This window comes from Musca autumnalis, unplaced genomic scaffold (genome assembly GCF_047663935.1).
Source record: "Musca autumnalis isolate F117 unplaced genomic scaffold, ASM4766393v1 scaffold_1, whole genome shotgun sequence".
Classification (NCBI taxonomy): Eukaryota; Metazoa; Arthropoda; class Insecta; order Diptera; family Muscidae; genus Musca; species Musca autumnalis.
The window spans coordinates 195,425,484-195,445,130 of NW_027411644.1; the positions used below are offsets into that span (position 1 = coordinate 195,425,484).

Below are 19,647 nucleotides of genomic sequence, written 5' to 3' on the forward strand. Positions count from 1 at the left end.
CACCTAACCCTTGAAAAACAAATAATTTGGTACTATCCAGAGATGGTCTGTCGGAAATTATGACGTATATGACATACATTTCTGACGTATATTACATACGTCAGAAACGTCGTAAACCTTGCCAAAAAACAAGTTTTTTTACAGCATAAACAATAGAATTGTATAACCTAAAATCGTTATTTTTCATAACAACAAAACTCATTTTATTGTTTCTTTTGAGATTCAGTTTTCATAAAAACGAAACAAACATAAAAAAATGTCGTTCAAAAAATATACATTTTATGTATATTTTTATATTATATGGGCATTATTGTTTCTTTATTAATTATTTCACCAGCAAATTCTTAGAAGCATACCTAGTATCCAGAATGTATTGTAGATTGCGTGCTAAGTGCTTAATCCAATTTTTTGTTCAATAATTTCAGTTATTTAAAGAAAATAAAATATCAATACAAATGTGATTAAATTTCCAAAACAGGCGCGTAGGCTTTTCAATAACAAAGACAGGCTTTTAGAATTGGTAATAATTGAAAAATATGGGGATAACATAAATTTGTTTAGGTTTATGACGTTTACTACTTTTTATACGTTTTCTACGAGTATATGACGTTTTCGACGTTTACATCTTTCTGACCGTCGAAAACCTAAAAAATCAGCATACAGACCATCTCTGGTACTATCCTAGCCCACCGCATGAGTTGGAAATAAAACTTGTAAGAGAAGATATAGAACTATTTCGACCGCTCTTCTCCATTTGTAAATGTTGGAGAGGTAGATCACAGGCCGCACACGGTCTACATCAACTGTGGTTCTATGGAGGTCTGGTGGCAGATTTTAAGAAGTTCTGCCCAACCCAGGAAAACGACTCTCATTACAAATCTCATTACAAATTTATTATTTTAACAAGGGCATGTCGCCAAAAATAGGTAGTTATTTCTTGGTCACTAAAAGTCGACGAATACATAGTTAAATATAATAATTATGACCTTTAGTAACCAAAGATTGACTAACTTAGTGGCCAAGAACTAATGACTTATTTCTGGCGAAAATATAGGTAATTTGTAATGAGAATTTTTGCTGGGAAGCTCGATGTGTGCAATGTGATGCGCCAGTTCTTATTTCTAGACCAAGCAAACGCATTACTCAGGGTCTTCTAAACATGATTATACATAAGTATATGCCCGACCGTTGGACCTTTAGGTTTAGATGCAAACATCTTTGACTGCGTTGAGGCTTTGAGTGTCAAGACTTTGGCGGTCATCACAATCAAAGTATTCGAAGTGAGAAAATTATATCAGTGGGATCATACCGACCTCCAACAAGTTTGACCCATTAATTGTAACGTAATTGTTTTATGCAGATATACCAGGACTGGAGGTAAACTCTCTCCAAACCATTTGTTGTGCATATAGACCTATTAAAAATGATAATGGCACTGGGAAGGGTGTCTTTTGCAAAAATCCCCTCATTAAAAACTTCTAGAAACTGTTTTATCTTCCAACCGATCATCAGGAAGTCGGTTAAATAAATTGAAAACGGCTTCACAGATATCGTGACTATAGTAAGAGGCCTTCAAAGTCGTCACGTCGTGCACTATAAACTTAATAACGATTTATAATTCCACAATAGTTCTGCATGATTTACTACACGGGGAATTTATTAATTGTTGAACTAGCTCGGTGCAGCTCTCAATCAATCGATCTGCTAATTGATAAATCTGTCAAACCGACGATGATCTAGCGAATCGGCAAGCTTCACAAGGCATACGTCAAATTTGCAAAATATAATCTGGGTGAGGAATACCCAGGACAATCTAAGCAGAGATTTACCACCGTAGAATCCGCTTCTCCACCCCAATAAGCAGTAGAGGAGAATCACGGCGACATGATAACGAAAATTATGGCGCCCAACGAAGATAAGGCCCGAAACGAATTCTACCCGTATTCAACTCTCTGGTACTCTCTGGTTTCTTCAAGACTGCGTGAAATTCCAGAACTTCACACAACGAGCGAAGTTGACAGACAATTTGAAGATTTTACAAGTGTTTTCCGGTAGTGCTTGTCCATTATCATATCCAGTTATGAGAGTTCAACCTGTTTGGTGGAATAAAGATCTGGATATATTCAGGAAGGTCAACAGGAAGCCATATTAGTGCAGATTGTGACCCATATGTGGATAGTCTCAATAAGTATAAGAGTGAAGTCAGGAAAGCTAAGAGGAATTCCTGAATAAACTTTAAGGAGTCAATGGAGGCAGTTAATGCAGCGGCAAAATTTCAAATGGTACAAAACCTATTGGGAGCATCAAAAGAAGTAATGGCACGTGGACGAATTCCGCGCTAGAGACTCGAGATTTACTGGCAAAAACCGACTTTCCGGGGTGTAAGAATTGTAATTCTTATACTAGTTTTGATACGGATAGAACTTACCCTCCTGACGAGAGGGTCATAGTTGATAGGTTAATAAGTAATTCAAGGATTTCATGTGCGTTCAATACTTTTCAATCCTTTAAAGTTCCTGGAATGGATCGTGTTATTCCGGAGATAATTCAGAATGCCTTAATCAACATATAAAAGATGATTTCTATGGAAGGAGGTAACAGTGTCATACAAATATTTCCAAGGCTGGGAAGCCATGTTACTTGTTACGCAAGGATTATAGACCGATTAGTCTTTCCTCTTTTCTACAGGAAATCGGGTTTATCTCCAGTTTTAGGTATGTGGCTGCTTCGATGGGATGTAACCACAGATCTGCTGGAGTTAGCTGAGTAGGTTTGGCAGGGCAGTTGAAAAGCTGCAGTGTGTCGTGCGGGCCTGTACCGCATGCTGGACAGATGTTTTGCACCGTGTCATCGATCCTTGGCCTATAGGAATTCAGATGGCTGCACCATCCCGAGCGCAGTTGAGCTAAAACTACTCTGATTTGCAGTGGCAGCTGCGATAGATGGGTGTCGTCCTCCGATGACCGCATTCACGCGATAGTTGTTTATGCCATCTGCGACTGCATCTGTGTGAATGCAATTTTAACCTGCTTGATAGGCTTGTTGATCTAAGGGTTCTCTCTTGTAACGCTGGACCTCAGTTTCTATATCATGCTGATCCCTCCTGAAGTGCCTGGCTGAGGGATAGGACCCCTCACCATATGGTGATTAGGATGTCTCTCACGGTAACTCCCGAGAATGTACTGCATCGAAAGCATGCCACTGTGTTGCTGTACCGAAAGAAGTTTTGTTCTTCATGTCCACTTATGACATGAGGAGATACCATGTTGCAATTCTCACCGCATAGCTTAAAACAGACCAACCAGGTTTCTTTTTCTGCATCCCAAGTGCTGTCGGCTAGGGACTTAAGGACCTTTTTCCTACATCTCAGCTTGTCGCAGATAGCTGTGGTATGCACGGACGACGTGAACATGCTGTCGAATGTGACCCCTAAAATTTCTGGGTAGTTTGTGGTCATATGGTAGCAGAACCATCTACCATGACATTTAGCTCTGTTCTCACCTCTGCATACAATGTGGTGAACAGAGTGACCGTAGATTTAGTGGCGGATATTTGTCTATTCCTAGCGTGGAAGTAGTCGGTGGTTGCCAGGTGACGCCATTTGTCAGACCAGATGACACGATGTTATGTCAGCAAACTGTGACACTCTACACTAATTGTGATAGGGCCGTCCTCATTGACCGTGCAAAACGTAGTCCTAGCAGTCTGTTTAGCTATCATTATACCTCTCTGTCATTTCCGAGGACCGAATGCCAAAACTCACGATGAGCAAAAACAAACTTCAGAAGTAACCAATTTCATTTACTCCAACAAAATTTAATTTAAATCTCACAAAAGACGACGTTAGCACCTAAATGGAATACATCGAATATGGAAAATATAATATTTTCATTATTATCGTCACTTTTGTTTTTGTTGTTTATGTAGCTGTTGTTGTGCTTGTTGTTTTCAAGCAAATGGTTTGTCTTGTTGAAATCACCTTGTAATGCTGCCTGCTGCCAGCTACCGCGCTGACAGTTGAAAGAGAAATAGCAATATGTTTCACTTAATTCCCTCATCCTCCTTCTCCACCACCACCTCGGTCTTTATAATTTACATGAGAAAAATAGGTTTTTGGGGTAAATATAGTCGAAGAAGAAGAAGAAAAAATCCGCACAATATGGGCGACGACTATACGTCAGAATACTGGAATGAGCAAATGTGTTCTTTTTTAAGTGGATGACTGACTCGTGAGATATTTTTTTATAAATCAAATTTTGTTCCAAATTAGTTGTTGTTGTAAAAATATTTAAAAACAAACAACTGTAAAGGAATTTTTTGTGCGGAAATGGTCAAAAGTCGACAGGTTTTTTATATTAGCTTCTAGGTAGTGGCATGCATAGAATTTACGATTTATATTCACAGCAGAAGCGAAGGTATTAGCGAATAAATGTGAAGAGGTAAGTACACAAGAGACCCTAGAGCAAGGGAACTAATATTAGATGATAGACCTAAACATTTTAAGGTTTGCCAAATGTCTAGGCCAAGGTAAACTAAGGGTTGTGAGCGACTCCCAAGCTATTCTCAAAACCATTGTGATTTGCTAAAATTGATATATATATTTCAAAATGTTCGATCCACCCCAAAATTGCAATTATATTCGCCATTATATACAGATTAATCAGAAGAAGTATACAAAACAAAAAAACTTTAAAGATTTATTATATTTTTCTTCTTCTTGTTATATTTTTACAATACAATTTGTTTATATCATAGCACACGCACGTACAAACACACATAAGAACTTAGGCCATGTTTATATTATAGCCTTTTGCAGGGTTAACCTTCTTTTTGAGGATTTATTTGAAACATAAGCAATGGAATTGACATTTAAAACCCAGTGGGTTTGTTAAATCCGGTTATATATAAACGTACTATTATTGTTGATATTCATGATTATAAACGAACAAGAAGTTTGGAAATTTTGAGAATCACTTTCGTGGCGATGGGTTTTTGATTCTGAATCAGATAGGCAAATTCATACTTATGTACGTACGTATGTTGTATATTTATACAAACATATGAAAGATATTGATTTAGGTGTTTTGTTTTAAATAATTTTTGGAGCAACCAGAAAGCACACAAAACGTGGATTTTTAAGGAATTTTTGGAGCAACCACAAATGCCACAAAACGTGGATTTTTTGAAGAATTTTTGGAGCAGCCAAAATAGCCACAAAACGTGGATTTTTTAAAGAATTTGTCAAGCAAACAAAAGATTTTTTTAAAGAATTTTTGGAGCAACCAGAAAGGCTACAAAACATGAGGGTTTTAAAGATTTTTGGATTTTTTCAAGAATTTTTGGAGCAACCAGTAAGGCTTCAACACGTGGAGTTTTTCAAAGAATTTTTGGAGTAACTAAAAAGTTCTCAACTCGTGGAATTTTTCAAGGAATTTTTGGAGCAGCCAAAAAGGCCACAAAACTTGGATCTTTTAAGGAATTTTTCGGGCAAACATAAATGCCATGAAACGTGTATTTTTTAAAGAATTTTTGGCGCAAGCAAGGGCCATAAAAATGGGGTTTTAAATCAACTAATGGGCTTTTAAATTTTTGGAACAACAAAAAACGCCATCAAGCATGGATTTTTTAAAGAATTTTCGGAGCAATCAAAAAGGCTTGGAAACGTGTAATTTTTGAAGAATTTTGGGATCCATCACAAGCGCCATAAAAATTCATTTTTTAAAGGAATATTGAAAAGATAGATTTTTTAAAGATTTTTTGGAGCAGCCAAAAAGGCCATAAAACGTGGAATTTTAGGAACGACCAAAAACGTCATAAAACGTGTATTTTTGAAAGAATTTGTGAATCGAATCGAATATTTATACAAACATATGGAATATACATATTTATTTATGTAGTTTTTTTCAGCTTTGAATAATTTTTGGAGCAACCAGAAAGTACACGAAACGCGGATTTTTTAAAGAATTTTTGGAGCAACAAAAATGGCCATAAAACGCGGATTTTTTTTAAAGAATTTTCGGAGCAAACAAAAAGGCAAAAAAACGTGGATTTTTTATTAATTTTTGGAGCAATCAAGGGCCATAAAACATGGGGTTTTAAACAATTTTTGAAAGAATTTTTGGTGAAACCTAAAAGCTCCCAAAACGTGGACTTTTTAAAGAATTTTCGGTGTAACCAAAAAGCCCTCAAAACGTAGATATTTTAAAGTATTTTTGTGCAACCAAAAAGCCCCCAAAACGTGGACTTCTTAAAGAATTGTTGGTGCAAGCCCCAAAACGTGGATTTTTTAAAGAATTGTTGGTGCAAGTCCCCGAACGTGGATTTTTTAAAGAATTGTTGGTGCAAGTCCCAGAACTTGGATTTTTTAAAAAATTTTGGGACCCATCAAAGGCGACATAAAAATTGATTTTTTAAATCGACCAAAAACGCCATAAAACGTGGAAATTTAGGAACGACCAGAAACGTCACACAATGTCGCGAGTTCATATTAACTGTGGCCAAAAATAGAAGGAGTTGTCGTAGGTGCATCAATTTTGGTACACGTACCTATTATTGACTTGCAATCTTCAGGACAAAAAATTGGGTTGGTCGGTCCACGTTTTGATATAGCCCCCATAGAACCGTACCTCCCGATTTTCGATATTTTGAATTTTTTAGACACAATGACCAACCGAAAGTATTCAAATTTTGTGGTTAGCCTTCGGCAGAGGTATCAAACATTCCAACAGAGAATTGTGGGCTTAGGTCCACGTTTTGATATAGCCCCCATACAACGGTACCTCCCGATTATCGGTATTTTGAAGATTTTAGCCTTATTATTACATCGAAATTGCTGAAATTTGGTATTTAGTCTTCGTAGTGGGCATTATACCTTCACCTTGAAATTTGTCTGCATAGGTCCACGCCTTCATATAGCCCCCATAGGACGGTACCTCCCGATTTTCGGTATTTTGGAGGTTTTAGCCTGATTATCACACCGAAATGGCTGAAAATTGGTACTAAGTCTCCGTTGGGGGACTTATAACCTTCCACCAGAAATATGTCGGTATAGGTCCTCGTCTTCCTATAGCCCCCATAGAACCGTGCCTCCTCATTTTCGGTATTTTGAGTGTTTTGGCCTCAATATCCACCCGATATGACTGAAGTTTGGTGTTTAGTCTTCATATTGTTTGTGAGCATATTGAATATATCAAACTCTTGACTTTATACATGAGAAATTTCCTTTAAAAAAATTTTTGACCGATTAGTGGTCAAAAAACGGTCAATTTTTTGTAAAAATTCGAATTTTGATATTCGCTGCACACAATTTTTTTAAAAATTGGTTTTTTTAAAATTCTCTCGTTTGAAAGCAAGATTATTAGGTACCTAATAAGCCCACAAAAATATATGATTATCGGTTAATTCGTTTTCGCGCTATAGCCAACACCGCAAAACGATTTGTTAAAAAGGGGGTATCCTCTCAGTGAGGTGGTCTGTGAAAAAGAGAAATGACACATTCGTCTGCAAACCTCTGCAGCTGGGACCTTTATATATTTGAAGTACTCACATTTTACTACTCATACAGCAAAAAATATCGATATACACTTTTATACAATTTTTTTCCCACTCCTCTCAATTTAAAATTTCAGAAAATTAATAAACTTAGTAATAAATGTTTGGGTAAATGTAAACACCATATGATTAATATTTACATGCAAACAAAAGTATAGCCAAGTTTATTACATCCCAGGAGAACTTAGGAACAATTTTACTTTTAAATTTTAAATATTAACGCATAATATAATTTATTAATTTTAGAAAAAAAAACACAAAAATACGTATTAACTAAAATTGTCGGATTTAAATCCTCATATAGCAAAAACTACTTCACGTATCAGTACCAAAATTCAGATTCTTCTTAATTAATATGTTTTCTATCACTCCCCATCAATAAATTTGTTCAACGAAGTATTTAGTTTTTACCATTTTTGGCCACGGTCGTGACACTGTGCGTCATAAAAATTAGGTTTTAAAGAATTTTTGGAGCTGCCAAAAAGACCACAAAACGTTGATTTTTTAAAGATTTTTGGAGCAGCAAAAAAGGAAGGCATCCACAAACGTGGATTTTTAAAAAATTTTTGGAGAAAACAAAAAGGCCACAAAGCGTGGTTTTTTATAGATTTTTTAGAGCAAACAGGAAGGCCATATAATGTGGATATTCTAAAGATTTTTTTTCAAGAATTTTTGGAGCAAACATAAAGGCAACAAAACCTGGATTTTTTAATAAATTTTTGGAGCAAAAAAGTCCACAAAACGAGGATTTTTTAAAGATATTTTGAAGCAGCAAAAAAGGCCAGAAACTTTGGATGTTTTAAAGATTTTTTGGAGCAGCCAAAACGGAAGCAAAATGTGGATGTTTTAAAGATTATTTGGAGCAGCGAAAAAGGCCACAAAACGTGGATATTTTAAAGATTTTTTGGAGCAATCATAAAGGCCATAAACAAAAAAGACCATATAGCGTGGATTTTTAAAAGACATGGATTTTTTAAAGAATTTTTGGAGCAACCAGAAAGCCCCTAAAACGTGGATTTCTTCACAGAATTTTTGGAGCAACCGAAAAGGCTTTAAAACGTGGATTTCTTCACAGAATTTTTGGAGCAACCGAAAAGGCTTTAAAACGTGGATTTTTCAAATGCTTTTTGGAGCAACCGAAAAGGCTTCAAAACGTGGATTATTTCAAAGAATTTTTGGAGCAACCGAAAAGGCTTCAAAACGTGGATTATTTCAAAGAATTTTTGGAGCAACCGAAAAGGCCACAAAACGTGGAAAGGCCATATAACGTGGATTTTTTAAAGAACTTTGATTTTTTAAAGACGTTGATTTTTTAAAGAATGTTGTTTTTAAGAGTATTTTAAGAGCAAACAAAAAGGCACAGAACGGGGATTTTTCAATAATTTTAGGAGCAAATAAAAAGAATTAAAAAAAAAACTACCAAAAAAGCTGCCCGTTGATTATTTAAGAATTTTAAAAGCAACCAAAAAGCCACAAAATGTGGATTTTTTAATGAATTTAAAAAAACAACAAAAAAGGCCGCAAACGTTGATTTTTTAAATTTTAAAAGCAACCAAAAAGCCCGCAAGACTTGGATTTTTTAAGAATTTTTTGGAGCAGCCAAAATGGCCACAAAACATATTTTTTTAGTTTTGGAGAAGCTAAACATGCGCCGAAACGTGTTTTTAATAATTTTTAAGAAAATTAAAACAAAAAGTCATAAAATGTGGATTTTTTAAGGAATTTTTGGAGTTAACAAAAATTCCACAAAACGTAGATTTTTTAAAAAAATTTGGAGTAAACAAAAGGAAAAAAACGTGGATTTTTAAAGACTTTTGGAGCGAACAAAAAGGCCATAAACCGTGTTTTTAAAGACTTTTTGGAACAACCAAAAAGGCCACAAAACATGAGTTTTATAAAGAATTTTTGATTGATTTTTAAAAGAATTTCGGAGCAACCCAAAAAAACCAAGTAGCGCAGATTTTTTTTAAAGAATTTTAGGTGTAACCGAATGAAATCCTGCGCACGTCCGCAATAGTCGCTAATCCCAACCAAGTTTTCATTTTTGGATGTAGGTAGACGGAGATGATCAAATACATCCCATTTTTCAGTTTTTTTTTTTTTTTTTTGTAATCCCGCTACAGGTGGCAATTTTCATCGGTTCGTCACGAAAATTTAGGCTTTGTTGGGGGTGCAAAGGGGGAAGAAGCCTACTGATTTTGATCACATTCAAGGTTCGGAATGGGGAAAATATATTTGGAGAAAAAGTCAAGGTTTCGAATATCTCCGCTTCTATTCAAAATATTCCAAAAGCAAAGTCTGATAATGAAATTGGAACACTTCACCTTTACAACAATGCAAAGTAGGTTGGCGAAGGAATATATCGCTAATCCAACCCAAGTTTTCTTTTTTTTTTTGGTGGCCTTTGGCTGGTGGCCTTCAAAAAGCAAGTGATACAAAGTAGGTTAGCGTAGGCGTTTAAATAACGGAGATATCGCAATAGCCGGTAATACATCACATATTTCCATTTTTATCAATCATGCTAGAGGTCGTCACGATATTTTGGATGTTGATGGGGTCCCAGAGGTGAAGAAGCCTATTGATTTTGATGATGGTCGGAAAATATTCAGGAGTCGGAATGGGCAAAAAACAAATGTAGGGAAAATACAATACAGTTATTTTTATCTTAATGTCTCCGTTTCTAATAAGGGTATTCCTACAGCAAACATTGATGCAAAGTAGGTTGGCATAGGTGGCCAAACAACGGAGATATCACAATAGTCGGTATTACATCCCATTTTTCCATTTTTTTTTTTTTTTTTTGTAATCGTGCTATATGTTGCAATTTCTAGTGATGGTCGGATAATATACAGATATGGAGTGAAATTCAATGTTTATTCTTGTAACAGAGCATTTATGGTGCTTTTTTATTGGGATAGCTGTTGCAATTTTGATTTTTTTAAATAGTCTGGCTTACCCCCTGTTTTTATAACTATTTTTTGTTCGTTCGTTTATATTCGTAATAATTTGGCCATCCATAGCTCAGCCCCTAGATGACATACAGATCTAATTCTTCGTAGACACGTTCTGTATATAGTCAAGAATTCCTCATTGAAAAGTCAGCGTTCCACATTTGCTCTAAGGCGAGTAAATCGATCTACAAAATTTGACAATTAGTGTGAGAACATAAATTTTTTTTTACAAAAACAGGGGGTTAATCCCATTGCTGTTGTTTTAATATTACTTACTTAGCTGGCCCATTACAGAACATTTGTTCCATAGACCGAACTAAGAAAAGATCTCCAATTCTCTCTGTGTAGTGCTTCGCTTTCTGGAATACCGCGCCTTGTCATCTCTTCATCCACTTGTTTGCGCCATCTATTCTTTGGCCTGCCAATTCTGCGTGCACCGCCGTGTGGCTCTAATTTATACGCCTTTTTAGCGGTTTCATCATAGCTCATTCTTATTATATGGCCTAGCGGCTAGGCCCTAGCCAATGCAATGGCTGCATATCGATACGATTAACTATATTGATGTCGTTGTGTAGCAGATACAGCTCGTGGTTTATACGACGTCGATAATCACCGTCAACGCAGATTGGTCCGCAGATCTTTCGTAGAATTTCTCAAACACGCCAAGCACTGCCTTATCTGCTTGCGCAAGTACCCAGGCTTCGGAACCATACATCAGCACGGGTGGTATCAGTGTTTTGCAAAGCGTTATTTTTGTTTGACGAGTTGTGGCTTTGGTTTTGAAGTGCTTACTTAAGCCATATTAGCATCTGTTGGCCAATACAATTCTTTTTTTATTTCACAACTGATGTCGTTTGTTGTGTTTACGACGGTGCCGAGGTAAACGAAGTCTTTTACTACCTCAAAATTATAGGAACCAAATTCACCAGTTGGTGCGATCTCAATGCACGTATTGCGCGTCGACACCATCAACCGACCGCAGACCCACTTTAGCTGATTCTCCTTCGACCTTCATAAAGGTATCGGTTACTTCTTTTCCTGATCGTCCCATGATGTCTATATCATCAGCATAAGCAAGTAACATGTGGCTATTGGTGTAGATTGTGCCACTTCTCTTGACGTTTGCCTCTCGTATAACGATTCTCTAGCAGCATGTTGAAAAGATCACACGAAAGGCTGTCTCCTTGCCTGAAACCTCTTTTGGTACAAAACTCTTCGGAGAGGTTCTTTCCTATTATAACTGAAGATCTTGTGTCAGGTAGAGTCATTTTACAAAGCCGAAAGAGCTTTGCGGGGATACCAAATTCAGAGCATGGCTTGGAATAACTTTGAACGCAGCGGGCTGTCGAAGGCTGCTTTATAATCAACAAAAAGGTGGTAGGTGTTTATCTGAATCTCTTGGGTCTTCTCCAGGATTTGCCGCAGGATAAATATCTGGTCAATGATGGACTTGCCAGGTCTAAAGCCGCATTGGTATGGTCGAATTATTTCGTTGACCATGGGCTTTAGTCGTTCCCACAATATACCTGACACTATTTTGCAGGCGATAGGGAGAAGACTTACAGCATAAAGTCTTATCTCCTTTCTAATGGACGGGACACAGGATGCTCAGGTTCCAATCGTCGGGTACGCGTTCTTCCTGCCAGATGGAGCTAACTAACTGATGCATTCACCTTATCAGCGTGTCGCCTCTGGTTTTAAATAGCTCGGCTGGTAGGCCATCAGCTCCTGCTGAAGAATAATACTTCAGCCAGTTTATTGCTGTCTTTACCTCATCTTGGCCGGGTGATATACATTCAATACCATCTTCTGGGATTGGATCTGTGGTATCTTCGTCGACTTCGCTACTATTGGATACCAACAGTTTGGAAAAATGCTCCATCCATATCCTTAGCACACTATCTGTATCAGTTACCAGAATACCTTGTTGGTCTCTACAGGAGTATGTGCCAGTTCCAAAGCCATCAGTTTGATGTTTCACTCTTTGGTAGAATTTCGGACTTCATTCTGTCTCCTGTACATCTCGATTTGTTCACACTCCCGCTTTTCCATCTCTCTATTTTTCCTGCGGAAAAGACGTTTCTCCTCTCTCCTTTTCTCCCGATACCTCTCTCGTGCGCCACGCGTTGCTACTGATTGTAAAGTTGCCCTATATGCAGCATTTTTCTCTTCGGTAGCAGCACGACACTCCTGGGGCTGGATTCTCGTTCTATGAAAATTTGAAATGAAAAATATTTGCCTTATAAAATTTTTCATTTGACATTTATTGCCTTTATAAAACTTTTCATTTAAAATTTTCATAGAACAAGAATTGAGCCCCTGGTAATACCATAGATTCCTTGGTGGAGGTGTCTGGTATCCAAGAACTGATTTTGCGGCTGTTTGCATGGACATGTTTTGACATTGTCCTGATATGTTATCGGGACGAAGAGTGCTTTGATTAAGCAGTTGGGCCAGTATAGTGGAATATGCTGTGGCTATCTGTTGCGATTGCAGCTTACCAATGTCCATCTTCCGTGTTGTGTCTGTTCGCACTTTGTTTGCTACGTTTAATCTGGTAAGTACCTTTGCTGCAACAAGGTAGTGGTCCGAGTCAATGTTTGCACCTCGGAACGATCGTACATCCAACACGCTTGATGAATGTCTTCCATCTATCACAACGTGATCAATTTGATTTTTTGTTCTTTGATCTGGCGACAGCCAGGTGCCCTTATGAATATCGAGATCCTTAATCTGCTACTGCTAACTAACATGTTTCTTGCAGCTGCAAAGTCTATCAGCCTCATACCATTGTCAGATGTTTCACTGTGGAGACTAAATTTCCCGACTGTTGGGCCAAAGATATTCTCCTTTCCAATTCTGGCATTAAAATCGCCTAGTATAATTTTAATGTCATGGGCAGGGCAATGGTCATAAGTTTCTTCTAAGCGCTCGTAAAATATATCTTTGGTCTGTTCGTCCTTGTCTTCAGTGGGAACATGAGCGCAAATAAAGCTGATGTTGAAGAATTTTGCTTTTAATCGAATTGGAACGAGTCTTTCATTCACTGGGGTGAAACTGGAGACCAGATGTTTTAACCTCCGACCAACTACAAATCCGCAACCAAACTCATGCTTTGTGTCATGGCACCTATAATACAGTGCGTCACCTTTAGGTGTTGTTGTGACGCCTTTCCCGTTCCATCGTATTTCCTGTATGGCAGTAATGTCGGCCTTGTACTTTTCAAGTACATCTGCCAACTTTCTCCACTAATAAATTAGTTGTTTTAAAATATTAAAACAACAATAATGGGATTAGCTAGACTATTAAAAAAAACAAAAATGCAACAACTCGAAAGAGAATTAATTCAAATATCCCTATAAAATGACCTTTGCCTTAAAAAGGCAAAACAATAAATAAAATTGTTAATGATTTTGGTTCAGTTAGTCCTAAGTCATTTGGTATAAAAGCCAGGTTGGGTGAAAACTTTAGTACCCCGTGTGGGATAGGGCAGGGACGTACGCGGGGGGGTGGGTAAGCTACCTTGACCAAAAATCATAAAAGTAAAAATGTTGTGTAGCGTCACATAAAGCCTTTTTAAAGGTTTTATCATAGACTAATAAATGTATAGACAGTGAAATTGTAGTGCGCTTCTTTTTTCTATGTGTCGCCCTTACGGAAACTGCGCAGCGTTGTCACTCAATTGAACAATGATTTAGGAAAATTGCAAAATTTTGTTGAATATTATTATATGAGGATGTAGATCTGGTCAAATAATACCCAAATATTGTCTTTTACCAGAATAAATAGTTCAAATATTTATAGTTATTGCAATTTTAAAATTGAGTGCATATTAAACTGACTCAATTCACACTCAGTGAGAGAATTTAGGTGAGAGGATTTCTTTGTCTATACTTTTATTATTTTTATAATTGATTTTATATGCAATATTGACACAAAGTCCCAATTTACATTCGGCCATTTTCCTTGCGGCAATTGTCAGTTTGATGTAGAGAGAGGTGAAGCGTATGGTAACCCTTTGCCTCTCAATACCCTCTCTCACCTACAAACTGACAATTGCTGCAAGGAAAATTGCCTAAAGTAAATATGGACAAAGTATATAATTTCAATAGGGAGAGTTCACAAATTTTAAACATAAACCATATCAGACCACGTTCGGTATAGTCCCTTCACAAAAGTTCTACTCGGCATTTTGCAGTTGTTAACCAAATTCTCCACCAGAATTAACGTAATAAGTAAAAAGTCGTTAAAATGAATATTTTCTATGTAGGTTTACGTTTTGGTGTATCCCAGAATTTCAACCACATTAGCTCTTATTTGACATTGTAGATTCTAATAGCCCGTTTAGACTAGTCATTTTAAATCGACTCGATTTCTAAATCCAATTTTAAAATCCTAGTTGTTTAGACTAGTCTAAAATGATATAAGATGCCAGTCAGCTGATCTTTGTTTGCGTATACATACGCGAATTTGCAAAAAGAATTGCTTGAAAATTAAATATGGAATGGAATACTGCACAACATAATCTGACAAACTGCTATTAAATATGTTGTTTACAATTTATATTAAATTAAAGCTACATCCATTTTATTTTATTTAATATTTTTTCTATTTGTCCGCTTCTGTTTGTTTTTGTATGTTTGTGTTTACAGTAGCTCTGTTCCTTTACGTGCCTGAGGTTACCATTTCTTATCATTTTTAACCTGTAAAGTGTTCCCTTACTTTTAAAAGCCTACAATTTATATGATAGCAGTTTACCACTTTTACCATTTTCTGCCACTGTTACCATTTTTAAAAGTAAAGGAACAGACCGAGTTATTTGAAGAATGTAAATAATAGGGTTATGACTTTTTTACAACCTCATATCCCTGTGTCATATTTTGATGAGCTTTTGCATAAGATTAGATAAAATCTTAATTAAAAGGTGATTCGATAGAAAAAAGCTCATATACAAAAAGCTTTTAAAGTTTTTATAGATGAGCTTTTTGGAAAAAATTTTGGAGTCACTTTAAGCACATAAATAACTCAAAACAATCGTTAAAGCCACACGACATATCCAGAATGACATAAGCTTTTTTCTCACCAGTTTTATCGTCATATTATTACATACATATAATTTTATATCATATATAGCTTTATTCCATGTATCACATAAATTGAATGTGGTGTGTGCGGGACCTTTTTCAATATTTAAATGTAATATAATTCGCCGGGATGAAATCATGATATTGGTAGCGATCAGTAAAATTTTGCAACACTGTCAGTGCGTTTTGAAAAATATTACTCTCTGTAATAGAGGATAATAAATGAAGTTGAGCCAAATGGGGGAATACTCCAACTCAAGCAATCAAATGAGATTGAATCTTCAACAATAAACAAAACAAACAAAAAACAGCGGAGGCACGCGCATGCGAACTTTGTTAAAAACAAAATTCCAACAACAACCTCACAGGCAACTGTGTTGATGTTCTTTTCAACTCACAGAATTCGATGAATTCTTAGTTTATACGTGCTGACATGTTGCAGAATATTTTGTTTTTGGTGTTTCTTTGGAAAAACCGAAAAGTGAGTGTGATTCTCATTCATATGGGAATACTAGACACTTAAAGTGTTCGGTTTTTCGCTAAAAAGGCATCGTTTCAAAAACTGAGAAGCCAATTGATAATTCCCTTCGCCGGGATGAAATTATGATATTGGTAGCGATCAGTAAAATTTTGCAACACTGTCAGTTCGTTTTGAAAAACATTACTCTCTGTAATAGAGGGTAATAAATGAAGTTGAGCCAAATGGGGGAATACTCCAACTCAAGCAATCAAATGGATTTTTTTTTAGTCATTAATAGGGAAATTGTCATTTATTCGTGCAACAGGAAAAAAAATTGGTGCAACATTTTTTTTTTTCATTTCATAGGATTTTCCAAAAAAAAAAAAAAATTCAAAATGGTTTGTGCGTGACCTTTTTTAATAATTAAATGGAATGAACGTTGTTGTTTTTGGCATTAATAGGCAAAAGTTCATTCGCTCTCGCAACAGGAAATCATTTTTGGGAAAAAAGGTCAAGAAGTCATAACCCTAGTAAATAAACGACACAACATAGTTGCCAATATTGGTACAGACTGCAATAGTTGCATTTTTAGGAGCAAAAATCAGTGTTGTATATCAACATACATATATCGATTTAACATTTGATTTAAAACAAATCCATGTCTTGAGTTGATTTAATTTTGTATGGTAAATCAGGGTGTATTTGGGTGGATTATGCACTTAAATCGAGATAATGCTCTTAATCATCGTATAAGGGTATAGTCTAAACGGGTTATAATTCCCGCAGAGAATTGCTAATATAGTAGTCCCATGTTTTCGTTGTATTTCGAAGCTATTAGCCTAATTTTTAAAAAGTATCTTCTCTAATATGGTTTATGGCTCTACCCAGCAAACCAATCGTACCGACATCGTAACGAAATCGGAACAAAATTCGGACGTTACGTCCGATGTCGGATTTGAAATCGTAACGATATATTAACGAAAGTTGTATGAAGTGGTTGACATACTTTCGGAACGAAATGTCGGATCGTAATCGGATAGATTTCGGTCAGAAATCGGAAGAAAATCCTTGGGAAATTCGGAAGTGGGATTTTTTCCCCCGGATTTTCATACAGATTTCTGAACGATTTCGGAATAATGTCGTTGAATATTGAAGGAAAAAAATTTTCTCTGAGCCTCTTTTTTATTAATTGATCTTTTTATGTTTTTATTGGAAGTTGTTAGTTATCATGCGCTCGAGCCAGACAGACGGACGAAATGGGCTAAATCGACTACAAATTATTTGAAGCGGATTTCGCCAAAACATATTAGAATATAAAACCAATGTTTGAGCATTAATTTCGTTTACGGTTGTTTTTAGCTAAAACTTTGTAGCTGATAAAAAATTTATAGCACAATAATACATTTTTTTCCATTAAATAAATAGTAAATAAATGAAATAGGAAAAAACACTGTCATAATTGGTTTTCGAGATGTACGCCACGGAAAACCCTTGATATGTCGTACATTTTGTCCAGCAGACATGTCATGTTATGCACTTCTAATCCGCACAATACGGAACACGTAATTTTTTGAATACAGAATGAGATCAAAGCCTCAACATCTTTATATTCATTACAGAATTCCGCGACCCTTTATTATATGATAATAAAATGGTATAACATAAAGAAGTAATTCAGATTTCTCTCAAAAAGTGCATTCAAATAAAAAAAAATTAGACAACTTGTTAATAAATTATATTTTCAGTACCTGCGTAATTCCCTGGTCGGTCCAGCAAAATTTATCGTTGATATCTCTATCAAATAAAAATTATTTAGTTTGTCGTAAAATGTGGGAGTCGAGTTATTTTTTTCGACTCAGACTCCGATTACAGCAGAATTGCTTGACGCCGACTCGTAGACACCGAAACTCTGATAAACATAGTCAAAGCTTCCACGACTTTAAAGCCCAATAATTTATTTAGACCACGTCCAAAAATATTTCTTTTTGACGCAAAGTATTTAATTTGTATACAATTACTATTCGAGTTTTATAAAAGGGTAAACCTTGGCTTCAGTTATTTTAAACGTTCAAAAATATTGCTAATATGTGGTTAAATTATCCTCCAGAATACTTCCTTCAATACTTTACACCTTACATTACTTTACAAAGTTAAACCCGCTTAAAATTTTACTCGGTCCCTTGGAGCCATTTTCTTTGCATTTTAACCTCGCTAATTCGAAATCCTCGATAATTCGTAAAAAAATGTCTGTCCCTTGGATTACGAATTATCGAGGTTCTACTGCATAACAAAATGCAAAAAAAACAAAAAAAATTGCGAAAATATCCGAGATTTACGTCAATTTTTGCAACCATTTTTTTGTGGCATTTAAACGACCAGTGGCTTTATGTGGATTAAGTTACCAATTCGATAGAATATCTGTGAAATAAATGTCGTAGGTATTTGCCCAAAATATTATACATTTAGATTTTCACCTAAAATAAGTTTTAGATCCTATTTCTTTGTCTTATTAGTATATTTGTAAATTAGAGTAGAGTATAGGGTGATCGGTTCCACCGATCATAAACACTTTTCCTTGTTTCAGTTCTAACAATGTTTTTTATGTTTAGACTTGTACTCATCACCAGCAGTGTTTGTGTGAGTGTGTATGTGTGGGGAAACACCAAGGGGCAAGACAATGAAGAAGAGTCGCCTCAAGAAAAGAACAAAACACTTTCACTCTTTGTTGCCAATTTTTTTCGTTGGACCAATTTTCTTAACTCGTTGTTGTTGTTGTTCCTGTGTTGTATTTTTTTCGTTTGGGTCGTTTCTGTTGAATGAGTCCGCCAAGGGGCGTCAGCGGCAGCAATGGCAACATATCATCAAAGAAGCTGCTGCTTCGTTCGTCGTTGCCGTTGTTCCAATGGACGTATACACATTTTTATTTTAATGGCCACTTTTTTCACACACCAACAAAAAACAAAAATTCTTTGCGACGGTAAAGAAAAATTCCAATATTCACTGAACGCTTGTTCTCTATTTGAATTTTTTACATTTGTATCTTATTTTTCAACGATATTTTATATAACTTTTGTTTTCTTATTCTTGTTTTGTAAATTTAAAATCAATTGATTTGTATTTTTTCATAAAAGGGATTTTGGAACGATATCTCACAATTTGACTCAAGTTGTCATATATTTTGGTATTCAACATCTATATCTGTAAACCGAACACCACCACCACCGCCATAAAGTTGTGACTTGTCGTCGATACCGTTCTTTTGCTTTCTTTTCGTTTATATTCGCTTTTAATTTTTTTTTGAAAAATCTTCCGTCCGTCTTTTGTGATCACAGAAAGTATTCTCGAAATCAAAAAAAAAAGTAAAACGAACGATCCGTTTCCACTCCGCACCGCTGCTGCACCACGCGTACAGACGAAAAAGTGATTTTCACACAAAAACACACGTCTGCCAAGTTAAACGTTCAATACTAATCTAATTGGGAAAACTGAAATTTTCCCAACTCTCCGGCAAGAATGAGCAGTGGAAGAAACGTCTGCCTCTGCCTCTGCCCCAGCATCCATTCATCCATTTCGAAAGAAAAGCTCTTTCTCTCTCTCAGTC

The 19,647-nt window shown here is 36.0% G+C and overlaps 2 protein-coding genes across 9 annotated transcripts in view; one reads left to right on the forward strand and one right to left on the reverse strand.

Moving 5' to 3' along the window:
* The window catches only part of LOC141390119 (uncharacterized), a 34,362-nt gene extending 19,507 nt beyond the window's left edge, over positions 1–14,855 (forward strand). Inside the window, exon 3 of the mRNA XM_073962748.1 lies at positions 14,832–14,855. Coding sequence (XP_073818849.1) covers positions 14,832–14,855 — 24 coding nt within the window. The remainder of the gene's footprint in view (positions 1–14,831) is intronic.
* Positions 1–19,533, reverse strand: part of LOC141388902 (uncharacterized) — a 66,243-nt gene extending 46,710 nt beyond the window's left edge. For 3 of the 8 annotated variants that reach the window (XM_073959578.1, XM_073959575.1, XM_073959571.1), the window contains exons 1-2: positions 19,200–19,520; positions 17,795–17,840 (exon numbers count right to left, since the gene is read on the reverse strand). The gene's annotated coding sequence lies outside the window, so the exon portion shown is untranslated. Of the gene's footprint in view, positions 1–17,794; positions 17,841–19,199 lie in introns of all 8 variants that reach the window. The other 5 variants (XM_073959577.1, XM_073959576.1, XM_073959570.1 and 2 more) reach the window with 2 other exon arrangements.
* Positions 19,534–19,647: the final 114 nt, after the last annotated feature.